The sequence below is a fragment of the Aphelocoma coerulescens genome, chromosome 4, assembly GCF_041296385.1.
Source record: "Aphelocoma coerulescens isolate FSJ_1873_10779 chromosome 4, UR_Acoe_1.0, whole genome shotgun sequence".
In the NCBI taxonomy this organism is placed as follows: Eukaryota; Metazoa; Chordata; class Aves; order Passeriformes; family Corvidae; genus Aphelocoma; species Aphelocoma coerulescens.
Window position 1 is genome coordinate 69975010 of NC_091017.1, and position 13026 is coordinate 69988035.

General features: G+C 37.1%; 1 protein-coding gene across 7 annotated transcripts in view; it reads right to left on the bottom strand.

The window, feature by feature from the left end:
- Positions 1 to 13026, bottom strand: part of RGS12 (regulator of G protein signaling 12) — an 86155-nt gene that overhangs the window by 53852 nt on the left and 19277 nt on the right. For 6 of the 7 annotated variants that reach the window (XM_069014549.1, XM_069014548.1, XM_069014546.1 and 3 more), the window contains exon 3: positions 10579 to 10698. In XM_069014549.1, coding sequence (XP_068870650.1) covers positions 10579 to 10698 — 120 coding nt within the window. Of the gene's footprint in view, positions 1 to 1250; positions 1306 to 10578; positions 10699 to 13026 lie in introns of those variants that run through there. The other variant, XM_069014553.1, reaches the window with a different exon arrangement.

Here is a 13026-nt window from a genome sequence, read left to right on the forward strand (position 1 = left end):
CTGCTCCGAGTGCCCTCTGCTGTCTGCGGCGCTGCTCAGACTCCTGTGCGTGTTTTCAAGGGCTAAGCTCAAGGTTTGTCATCCAGAAATCCACTCTAAAAACAAATATTTGGTTCTACAAGCCATATTTTAAACTCTGAAAAACAATTCTACAGGACTGAAAAATGAAAATAAAAAAAATACAGTTTTTCAAAAATGCTTGTAAACAATTCCATTTTTATTTTCCCCTTCTGTTGATAAACATTTTAAGACAACTGAATTCTCCCACTAATGAAAACATGCAGAAACAGCATAACTTGCACATGCGGATGGGAAGGTAACTTGCAGTCCCACAGTAAACTAAACTCCATATTAAAGAGGATATGATTAAGTGACACATCACTGAAACACATTTAGTCACTTCTGAATTTCCTACTACTACTGATGTAGTCCCTAAAAATTAATTTTGAGGAAATCAGTGTAAAAGTGAGCAGGAAAACTACTCCAAGTAAATAAGGCATATAATATCTTCCTATGCTTTGAAATTATTTACTTTCCTCTCATTTTAAAATATGAAAATTTTGCTGCCATACTTTTAGCATTTAAAACAATTTTATTCGAGATATATAGACATAAAGAAAAAGACTATAATGTCAAAATTTGATGATACAGCTAGGACACTTACTTGCAAAATAAGTGTTCTCTGAGCAAGAAGCCAAAACTGATCTAAGTCTCTACACCTCAGAAATTTTGAGTTCTATAAATACCTTAAACTTATTTTCAGTTATTTTAATAACTCACACCATCTGGATTCTGTTTTATTGGATAAAAATCCAGCTGGAAGAAGAAAAAGCCCTTTAGGTGCACAACTTTAAAAAAAGCACTCTAACAATTAAAAGGTAACATATCTGTAACAACATTTTTGCTTTACGGAAACACGTGCAAGTATAATAAAAATTAAGTGAAAGATTTGTAAAAAAACTTAGAGAAATATCTGTATATCTACCACACATTTTAAAAACAATACAATGCTGCAAAAGAATTTTAAACATGGCTATAAAAAGGGTGTATTCTTAATTTCATAACAGAGCTTATATAGAAAGTCAACTTAAATACTTATACTTACGAACTTTGTCTCTTTAAAACCTCAATGAATCCTTAGAAGCATAATTTATCATATTTCACTGCAAGATTTCTTAGCTCGGAAGACTACTCATTAAACCATATTCCTGTTTTCTGCTCGCTTTAGACAAACAAAACTTTATACTTACAGACACTTGACTATCAGTAAAAGTTTTCTCCATGTATAAATAGTTTAATATCTCATTGCTAAGAAACAGTCCCTTCAACTTTATTATTACGCTCTTTCTGAACACATATTTACTTCTTCCAGAGTCCAGTAAAAAAATGAGGCTTCTCTGTCTGTTGCCCTACCAACACCTCTTCCATTCTCCTCCCTCCCCAGCACATTCCCCGCCCTCAGTACTGGTTCTGTATCTTCTCATCAAAAGGAACAGGCAGCTTTCAAAATGGTGTTTAGGCAGGTCCTGCGTAACAATAAAGCTTCTGTAAAGACAGCAGCACTGCTGAGGAATCTGCTAATGTAAAATACATTCACTGAGGGCCTACAGGACACTGTCGTAAAGGTTTGTCCAAACTTGTTTAAGCATTGAGTCAACATCGCTTTCTCATCCAAAGCATTCTCTACTTTTTAATACATTCCCCTTTGATGAGCATATTACCTGAATGAACTAAGTCACCAATCTCTACTAAAAATAATTAAAATATAATCTAAAAATAATTTTTAAAAAAATATTGTTAGAACACGTAAGACTCACAGCCAATTTCTAGCAGTTTCTGGCATGTATGTACGTGCCTCTCAGTGTGATTACAATCACATGTATGCATATTGTGCAACCTATCTCATCCTACCAAAACTCTCTGTGTTCTTGTGAGTAAGCAGAGCATTGGCATTTACGAGGAACATGTTCCAAGCGAAACATTACTCTCATCATTTTCAATACCACACCTACTCTCTAGACAGACCCACAATATCTGTGCAGTTTCAGAAAGAAATGCATGTACTTTCTGCCCAACAGTAATCCTTAAATATCATTCTTCAGCAGTTCCTTGGTCCAGAGGGAAGCTGAGGATGGGGTTTTTACTGTATTTTTTAAGTTTTAGAAGTACACGTGAGATGTTTTAATGATTTAATAGTGAATAAAAAGCAGTAGTAAATAAATAAAAAGCATCTTGTAGAAGCTATAGGTGATTCCTTTTTTTCTTTTTTTCAACTTCACTGGATGGATAAATGCATGAGGTATTATTAAGTGGTACAAACTCCTATCCAAAATCCCAGCAGTTTAAGCATGAGAGAGAATCAGAAACAATTTGCAGATGCTATCATTTGTGCCATATGTATTCTGTGATTATGCTCTAGAAATACCAATTCAGTTCATTCAATAAAGCCTTAATTCATTCCCTAACATCAACCAGGTCTCATCACAGAGCAAATATCCCTCCTTAATTATTATTTTGTCATGTGACATGACAAAAGACATACCAGGTAACAGGAAGAGCAGCAAGGGAGGGCAGGGACAGAGAGGCACCAAACCAGTCACGCAGTTCCTCATTCCCACACAGAAGCTGCCTGGACAATCTCTTCTGCAGCTGCAGCAGCAGCTCTCGGCAGGGCAGCAGCCAGAGCCACCTCCCACAGCGCTGCAGCACAAACAAGGAATGCTTCCAGTGCCCAGGGCAGGCACCCAGCACCAGGAGATCCTACAGCCAGCCAGCCCTTCACAACAACCTTACACCACACAGCTTCCTGTGCCAAGAGGACACCCACAGTCCCACAGCCAAGCAGAAGCACTGTCCACCCTCATACCTAGGAAAATGACCAGTTCAGAACATGGGTTCATCAAACTCGGTGTTGTGTTTCCAGTAGTGGCCACACATGGAAGTCTACCAGCAAGCAGCACAGGGGAACAAATCAGACATTTCCCTGATTACAGTCATCCAGACTCCAGGTATTTTTAGTTCAAGAGATTTCCTGAACCTGGCATAGCTTGTCTCCTTAATAATCCCCAGTGGCTCTCTTTCCCAAATACTTGTCCACTTTCCCTCCAGGACATGCAAATTTCTTGCATCCATAACACTCAGTGGTGAGGCATCCCACAGACCGACTCACCTCCTACATGAACAATCGTGTTCTCCTGTTTGTTTTGCTCCTGGCTCCAGCTATCTTTAATTAATGGTACTGACTTCTTGTCCCGAAGGAGAGAGTGAGCAGTCAATCCTAACTACTTTTCCTATGCCACCCATAATTTTCCACTCTTTCTTACACCTTTCTAAATTTTTTCTTCTTCTAATATATCAGACCATTTTAAAATAAAGAGACCAGGTATGGAAAAACAAACCACAGGTGTATGCAATGGAATGATTTATTCCATAATAATCCATAGTACAGGATTTTGCTTCATTACTGCTGTACTGAGCTGTTGTTTACATGCAACTCTCCCTTATAACTCAAAGACCTCACTTCTGAGAAGAAACAGTCTGCTAAGAAACATATATATCATTTGTTATATGAAGCTAGGGCTATTTCGCCTCATTTGTATTACTTTACATCAATCTGCATATATTTTCATCTGCCATTTTGTTGCCCAGTCATTCAATCTTGTAAAAGCTGCCTGGTCTCATCTTCAGAGACTGCTCTTGTCCTTATTACCTGGAGTAACTTCACCTCACTGCTCACCTTCTTGGGAGGGACCTTAAAAGATGCCCTTGAATCAACAAATGTAATATAAGAAACTGCAGCAAGGATCAGCCTTAAGCAGCAAATAATTCTGCATTTTAGAAACAGACCCCAGTGCAGTAATAGTAGCATTATTCTGCCATAATGTCACATGCCTCAGACCCAGAAGATGGAACAGTTTCAGTTCAAACAGAGTAAGCCCAATTTTAGAAGAATGCTAGGTTAGGGAGAAAGACACCCCTGAGAGGTTGCCAACCGACCAAGAACTCCACTTGTGTGAGCGTGGACTGTTCTGTCACTGCTCAAGGAAACCAGAACCAAAAAATGCCAAAGCCCAGTACCTTGTATTGCTGATCTAAGGAATACAACCCCTCTGTAGCTTCAGATGGTTACTTGAATTGGCTCACCCTGGCTGATCCTTGTAGTTCCATGAACTGCAGAGGTATTTACAGCCTGTGAATTCACCTGTGTCCCTTTAATCGTGCATCTTAAGAATGGCAGTACTGGCTACTACAAGGAGATTAATTTATACAGAATACAAGTTTGTCTCTAGTCCCTGAAAGCACATATCGTGTCTCTGGTTCTGTGACAGAAATGAGCTTGCATTGGAGAGCCAAGCCTGGAGGCAGTAAGGATTGGACAGCACTTCACTGGCAGGGTCAGGCAATCTATTGATTGCCTCCTCAAAAAGAAATTTCTCCATATAGTGCCAACTGCCTTTGCACATATGGGGACCTAATTCCCTACGGAATCCATCCTAGGCAACACTGTTGGTTTCTTCTCAAGCACCACAGCATGGGGTGAGCACTGCCATGATGAGCACTGCCATATGCACCTCAAAAAAAAAGTTGAGATAAGATCCAGCTCTCAGCACATTCTCTGACTACTCTGCTTTTTACATGCAAATTTACATGGCAAATTCCTGCAGAATCTGAAGTAAAGAAAATAACCCAAAAGTAGGAGAAAACAGTAAAAAGTAACATTACTGAAGGACGGTCATTTTACCAATTGCAGTAACAGAAAATAAATCCCATTATTCTCAGTGTCCGGGGAAAAAAATCAGTTTCATTCTGGATTGTATCTAGAAATAAGTATCTCAAATTCACAATAAAGGGGTTGCACACAACTGTTCATCTGTTGACCAACCCAACTTTGTCAGATACTTTACAAAACACTGTGAGGAGCACAAGAACCTTCCATAAAAAAGACTATAAATGTAAACTTGAGGTACTGACAATCTTTTAAAAGTTATGGTATAGTATAAAATACCAGCAAAAGCTTAACAGTAATGCTAGTGTACAACCTGTGAAGAACAATGAAATGTATACTACTAGCATGATGTTTCCTTCTTCAAAGACTAACAACAGATATAACAAAAATACCTGGTAAGATCCCACATGCCAAAGTAAAAGCCTGAAGATGATCCTCTAGAGAAGGCTGGAGAGTCTAAAATTCTTAATAGAGCAGTTTAGAGATCTAAAATGTGAAACCAAAGGATGCTGCTGGACAGTGTGACAGTCTGGACAGTGCAATCCCCTGCCTGCCCCCGTATCCTGGCAGTGTTTCACTTACCAGCACAGGTGTGTGGCCACTGTGCAGCCCAGCAGGTGAACAACTCCAGCCAGGACTGTACCAACCCAGGGTCTGAACAGAGCAGAAGAATGCCTGGCACAAACCCCTGGATGCTTTCAATGTCTTACTGATCAGCTCCATGACCACATCAGTAATTCAAGGTAAAAACATCAATGTGTAACGTCATGACTAATTTACACTATTTAAATCTAGATATCATGGTTCAGCAAGACAGTTTGAGCCAGCATAGCAAGAGACTCTGAAATCACTAAGCACACCTCTCACTGTTCCAGAAGCTGACCCCTGGTGCAAAGGGATAAGAGAAACAAGAACATCATCTGTGGGCACAGATACATGAGGCTTCCAACACAGCAGCATCAAGGGCTGCTCAGTGTCAGACTTCAGAATATCCGTATATGAGACTGGATTAAGCCTTTAAGAACTCATTATCAGCATGCTAAAAATACAGTACTGCCTTTTACATACAAAAATGGAGATTTTCTCATGTGTGCACTGTTTTTTCAGAACTGGCCTTTCCCCCACTTCCATGAAAGCTGACAGAAAAACTGCCTATTGATTGGTTATATCTTAAATAAAAATTAGGACAAAATATTGCCAAAGATACAATACCTAAAGGGGGTACACAGTGGAACACATATATACTGGCAGCCCATAGCAAGTTTTCATAGCTTTAACAAATTGGTGAAATCTAAGACAACACTATACATTCTTTTCAAATTTTAAATTCACTATTATAAGCTGAGAAGGAAGAGGCCTCTTGACTTAAATCATGTACTTATACTCGCCATAGTGGTGATGTCGTGGCCATGGTGATGATCTAAGAACATCAGTAAAGCAACCTCTGCAGAGAGAGTTAATACTTTTTATTAGATCATATGAGAGGGTGGGAAAAGTTTGGGGCATGTTTAGATCTTCTTGTCTGATTTTCCTAGTATACTAGTTGGTCTAATAGAAGCTATTATCTCCCTGTGTAAGCTTTGTCTGATTATTTAAATCAGTCAAACAAAAACAGGTACCCACTTAAAAACTCCTTATTAAGTCAAATGAGCATTTAGGGGGTTTTGCCACCCACAGATGCCAAAGCTAATATCCAGCAGAGACATGTCATTCATTAGTATAAAAACCTCATACCAAAGAGATGTGTTGTACGCTTTCAATTTGCAGATGAAATGCAAAAAGAAGTTGATTCAGTAGAATTAACAAAACAGAAAAAAAATCAAGCATTATTATCTATAATAACACCTAATAATACTACATTGTTAATGGTTATAATTAAGATGGAACATTCTAACAAAAGTCCTCACACTGCTTTTTAAAAAGAATACATGATATATTCCAACTTTGAAAACATTACTAAACTCTAGAAATTTGATAGAACAAATGTTGTTTATCATACACAATATAGCTTTAAGGTTTCTGAAACAGGATGAGAACAAGAAGAAAAGCTGCAACAGCCATCTTTTCTTGTCCTGATACTTAGTTAAAAGAATTAAATCATCTTTAAGTTAAAAAATATCTCTGCATTAAATGATTATTTAACAATACTTAAAGAACTTGACACTTGTTTCCTTAAGAGATTATATCTCTCTTTATATACTCTGCCCTATTTTTAACCACAGAGAAATACCAAAAGTACAAGTACCAAAATTATTTTCAGGAAAAAACAGCTTTGAATGTTCCTCTTGGTGAGGAGGAACCTAATTTTTTTTGTCTTCATGAAAATACTGCAAGGTTCCCCCATTTTTACAGACTTCAAGAAAAATTAAAAGGTAAGTGGAATGGGCTACAGTTGAAAGTGTTATGGAATCTGTTTCCAAAACTGTTGATGGGTAAAAGAATTCCAATTATTGTGGCTAAGGTAAAATTTTACATAGGCAGTGTTCTACTGTCTGTGGTCTCACAGAGATATCTTTAATGTGTTTATAAATTCATAAACATATTTTCCAGAACTGAATTGTGCAAGAGAATGAGAGTAGTGGCATTCACCTACAGGGAAGAAGGATAGGATCATGCCCTCTCATTCAGCCAAATATTAAATAATCATAAGGTCCTTGTAGCTTAAGTTACACCTTGAAAATATGAACCAGTAAATATGCTAAAAAGTAAAACTGTGGTGCAAATCACAGAATGTTAACATGGTTGTTAATGGACACTATTTCATAACAACAAATTATTCACATAGGAAAATTTATTACTACATAAAAGATAAATCTGTTCTTAACAAAACCAGATTTCTTATAATTTAATAAAGAAAAATTTCTAAATACCTTTCTTGTGAAAAGAGCATGACTGAGGCACATACTAGACATGCTCATTTTCTGAATTCAATTTACAGGATAATTAATCACAATCAGCCCTGCTGTGAACAAGCACAATTTCCACAGTTCAGAAATAAAATTGTGCATTTTCTGTTTTGTGAGACATTTTTCCTACCACAATTATAGCATAACTGCACCATTAATTTTGCACTCTCACCCCATTTTGATCTCTGCATATTTAAAATAATCTTGTATACTAGTTCTATTATTAAAAACAGCACCTAGACATTAATCCTACAAACTTGTCTGGTTTTTTCTATGTGTAATACAGCTTCTGCAGGTAAGAGGAAAATGCTTAAGGAGGGGCGACTATATCATTAGTTCTAACCTTGTAAGAATTCTGTCTGTGCATGTATAGTCAGACGTAATCTAACAATTTAAAATAAAAATGACATTTTTCTCGTGAAATCATGTTTTTGTTTGTTAAAGTATCTATTAATATGCTGTATTCTTGGACAGATCTTTTTTTAAAAAATAAATAAATAACAAATTTCAAAGAAATCACGCCACCTTATGGCAGCAGTCAGCAACACTGACAGCTGGTACTTCACACACTGTTCATACTTCAATAAAAAATCCAAATACAGCCTTTTTTAGACACGTAAGCAATGAACACTGTTCAGCAAATGCCCATAAAAGAAACTCCATGGAACCTACTTACACTGCTCAATTTAGAAGATTATGGATGCCAGCAGGAATCAAACCCACAAGCTCAGAGAAGCATATTAACTTCCAAATTTCATGTTTGGATTATTACCTTATCCATTCTGCTAAGATAACTGGAAAGAACACAAAAGCAAGCAAGTAGCCTATACAATATGTTCATGGTCATTATTCCAAAGGTGGAGTCTCTAAGAATTTCCTGCTATTGTTATTTCCTCTTCCACCAACCCTAAATAGATGGCCTGAAATAAACTAAACATGTATTAACAATATTGTGTTCTACTACACTTAATGTAAGAGTACTTGGGACAAGTGCTGAAGCAGCAGTGTTAAAGTTTGAGCCAAAATTAAAATACCCCAACACCATTTTTATTTTGACATACAAAGCTTTTGAAATTCTTCTCTGGATTGCTGTTTCTCCTGGTGGATGGGATATCTAGGAGTTCATTCTCTTACAGCACGCAGAGTGAAAAAAATATTTCAAAGTGAAAAGAAGTAGTTGGACAGAGAACAGTCCACACCCACATAGCTAAATGTAGTAAGGGCACTCATCCAAATACAGATTTTAATACAGACCATTCCTTTGTCCAATTCATATTGTGACCTAGAATGAAAGTTTCCCCTTCCAAAGTAACTGCAGTAACAATGAGGATGTTGGGACACAGATCGACTCTTAATCCCTCCTGTTGGTGCTACTCTGTTTACATACAGTAACCAGTACCAACTAGGACATAATGAGAGAAAAAAGAGCTTTTTAGGCCAGTAACTATGATATCTTTCCAAAATTAATGGAAAGTTCCAAGTGCCAATTTTAATGAATATTTATGCAATGTAAAACAGCTCCAACAACAGAAATTACATTTTATTCTTGATGTTTAAAACACTCAAAACACAAGATGTGCAAAAAACCTGCAGGAAATTTCCATGTAGAAGACAGTGGAATGAACCATGTTTTTCCTGCTGCATGTGAATTACTGGCACTAGACTCTTTGGTATTCTGAGAGAATTCACTCTTACTGCAACCAGAAATTCTGTCAAAACTGGTAATATATAGCAACAAGCTTTTTCAATTTAGAAAAATCACCATTTTCTGATTAAGAAAGATGTTATTGGATGGCTCCCAAACCCCTTTATCCAGAAGTTCTTGCTGTGTTTAAGTTATGCGCTTACTTATTACTGTATTAAAGTTATGAGTGCAAAGAAATGAAAAAGTATTTCCTCTGACTAGAAAAAAAAGCAAGACACTTAAAAACTTCAGACAACATAGAAATAGACCACTATGAAAAACAGAAAAATCTAAAAACATCTGAGAAATAAATAATTACAGTTCCTACCTGCATTCCCTAAGCATGCCAGAAGTTCCTCCATATATTCTGCTCCCCAAAAATCCACTGCACTGAGCTCCCTTCTCCTTTAGTTCAGAGTCAGTGAAATGCCATTCTTCCTACATTTTCCCACAGCAGAAAACTCAGAGTGTCTCCTTCTTTCCTCCTCCCATCTCAAATGCTTTTTAAACACCTCCTTCCCATTTTGAGGGCTCAGTGTGCCACATTCCCTCCCATGCTGAAGAGTGGTATATAATATGTATTCCATGGCTCTTGTGCCAAGAGCTCTGCACAGAATTTGTTTCTCCCCAGTCACCAGCCTTCCTCCAAATAAGCACAGTAAAGGGGTAAGGGAAGAATTTGTCAATTCAGCTTCACATCACTGTGGGTCAGGTTTCCTGAGGAGGCACGCTAGGAGAGAAAATATAATGAAGCCATATTCCTACAGGTGGTTCCTACAGCAGAACAGAAGGATGGCTTTTCATTCCTTGTTTTCACCAAAACCAATATGGTTTGGCCACTCAGAGCCAGGCATCAGCTGATGTTACACCAGATGTAAAATAGCATCAAACAAACAAAACCAGAATATGATGAACATATTTTTCTATATATCATGATACATTCATTTCTAAGACATTATGAACATTTTGATCAGCAAAAGTGTATTGTTTGTATTTACACAGGACCAAGTGTGATAGGAAAAATAAAGTCAGAATTCTGCACAGAAAGAATGGACACTGCTGGCACCAATGTAACCTATTAAAGAAATATTGAAAAAGACAGGTTGATACCTCAAATCTGTACTCCCCTCACAAAAATATCATATAATAGTAAGTAACTTTATTACACTAATATATTACCGACTTTCTTTCAGCAATTATCAGCTTTATCTAGTGCAAGCTCTCTAAGACTCACTTCTAAATTTTAAGTGAAAGTTAATTACCTCCAGGTCATCCAGAGAACGAGTAATACTAAAGCGCTTAGATCTTCCAAATGATCTTCGAGCAGAAGAACGTGGGGGTGGAGCCTGATTTAATCCCATTGAATGTCCAAATTTTGCACCCTATACAAAACAGAAAATAGATATTAACTTACTTCTTTAATTTTAGTACATTGCTGATCATAGTGACAACATCTGAATTTTAAGGAAATGGATTTGCAAACCTGTAACAGGACCAAAGTTACAAAACAAGTTGGTTATTTGCCATGCCCCTGTAAAATCACATACTAAAATTCAGTAAAGTTGACTTTTCCAGTCTCAAGTCAAATATCTTAAACGTTCAGCATTAAGTTACTGTATAAACATGAGTGATCAGTTAGGTTGCTAAAATGTACCCATGATATATGTCCCTAATAAAAGTAAGATGATCCTAGCTCTATACTGTCTTAACTGGAAACTATTTAACTACAAAATATTTGGGTTTTCTATAGGAAATTACCATCCTAGAAATCCTCTCACACAGCTTCTGTTGGAATGTTTCTCCACATTTTTAAAAATCTTACTTTCACTACTCTTGTTTGAAAGCCTTGGTATTGCAAAGTCCAACTTTTTAAATCACACAGTACAAAATTGAAGGAACCTTTTGTTTGGAGGAAAGCAACTATCTCACTTGGATGATCCATTACTAGAATTGGTGCTACAGTAATTAAATCTAATGGTTTTCTCTTGTACCCATAATCATACTCTTTCTCCTTAAAAAATCACCAGATGTCAGTTAAGCTACTCAGCATGTACATATCAAGTTTATGCCAAATGGCAAAGTGTAAGCTTAAACCTAAAATTAGGCACACAGTCAGTGCCTGGTGCTAAGCAGATGTACATAAACTCACTACATTACAAAAACTTGTGATTATGTGCCTGAAATTTTGGAATCCTTTCATTGTAACATTCAGTGTGAGGAAAATTCCTCCCTGTCTACTGATCCTTTTTGCTTTAGAAAATAACAGACTTTAAATCAGAGCAAATTCCCTTCTGTTCCATGTCAGCATCTTTCTTCATTATATTAAGCTTAAAAATATATTTATTAGTACTTTTATAATTGCTCATTTGGCAGATTTGTAATATTTATTAAATTTTCTATTTGTGTTCATTTCTTCCTTTGGGCAAGTTTCTGTGCTCTGAGTTCTGAAATATTTTGGTCTCCCTCCCTTTGATCACTCATTGGAAAGTCTATACACGTCACTTTAATCAAAAGAACAACCACAAATTTCACATCCTCATAACCTCATGCCAGCAACCACTCATACAAAGCAGAGAAGAGCAGCCAGAGCATTATACAGCCTCGGAGATGTCTGCCTGTTTGCTAATTCCCATGGAGACAACACTGTTCTATAGCAACTGGGCTCTGGCCATCACCAGTGTTATCAACAGATTCTGTTTACAAGCTCAAAGACTTGTCAAGACAAAACAGGAATCTGGATCCAAAGTATGCAGCAGGGTTCATCCCCTCAGCAGGCTTGAGAGTCCAACTTCATTCAGTGATAAAAGTGATCCATTTTTCCATGAAATCCCTTTCCCTCCCAATTTTCAATTTACTAAGGTGTTTTTTTATTGGCTGAGAATTAAATTGGGCAGGTTCTGCCGAAGAAAGCTGGAAATCTGGTAACCAAAGATTAGCTTCCAAGGTTTTAAGAGAGCATTTAAAAGCACAGTATAAACAAGCTAAGATGGCTTTTGCTAAATGATCAAATAAATGTGAAGGGAGGAAAATTGCTCTGTGTAAGTGTTGACAAGGAACACCCAATAGAGTGAGGACAGTTCCTGTCTTTTTGAGCACCTTTTTGAGCAACTTTTAAAGTCATCTGTTCATCCAGGCAGATACTGCTGAGGTGGTTCACACCTGCCTCATCCCTTACAGCCACACCAGCCTTTCCTGTCTGAATGGAAAGCTTACACCTGATGCAGTAACCTGTGCCACACAGCGAACTTCACCTCAACCCCTGACTGAATTCAGCAATATCCATTACTGTTGCTGCACAGCTGATCAAAACATGAACAAGGTTCCTCCTGTACGAATATGTTTCTGTTAAAACATGAATATATGTGTACAGCTACTCGATTTCACCGCTATTCAAGGACAAACACACTAGTTCTGCAATTTTTTTTTATTTTTAATCTGAGAATTTGTGATAAAACTCTCAGACTACCAACAACTCAGCAAATTAATGGCATCATTAGTGTGAGTGCAACTGGTACTTTGAAACTAATGAAACAGTTACACAGTATGGGTGCTTAATGGTCTTTGATATGCTTCTTAAAAGCAGATGCATCCCTCAGAGAACTTCATCTTCCATTGAAAATAAAATGGTGAAAGGAAAAAGATGAAAAAACTAGCAGACATATCTATTCAGAATAATTCAGAATACAATTCACTTTTCCTTCTATTTCATC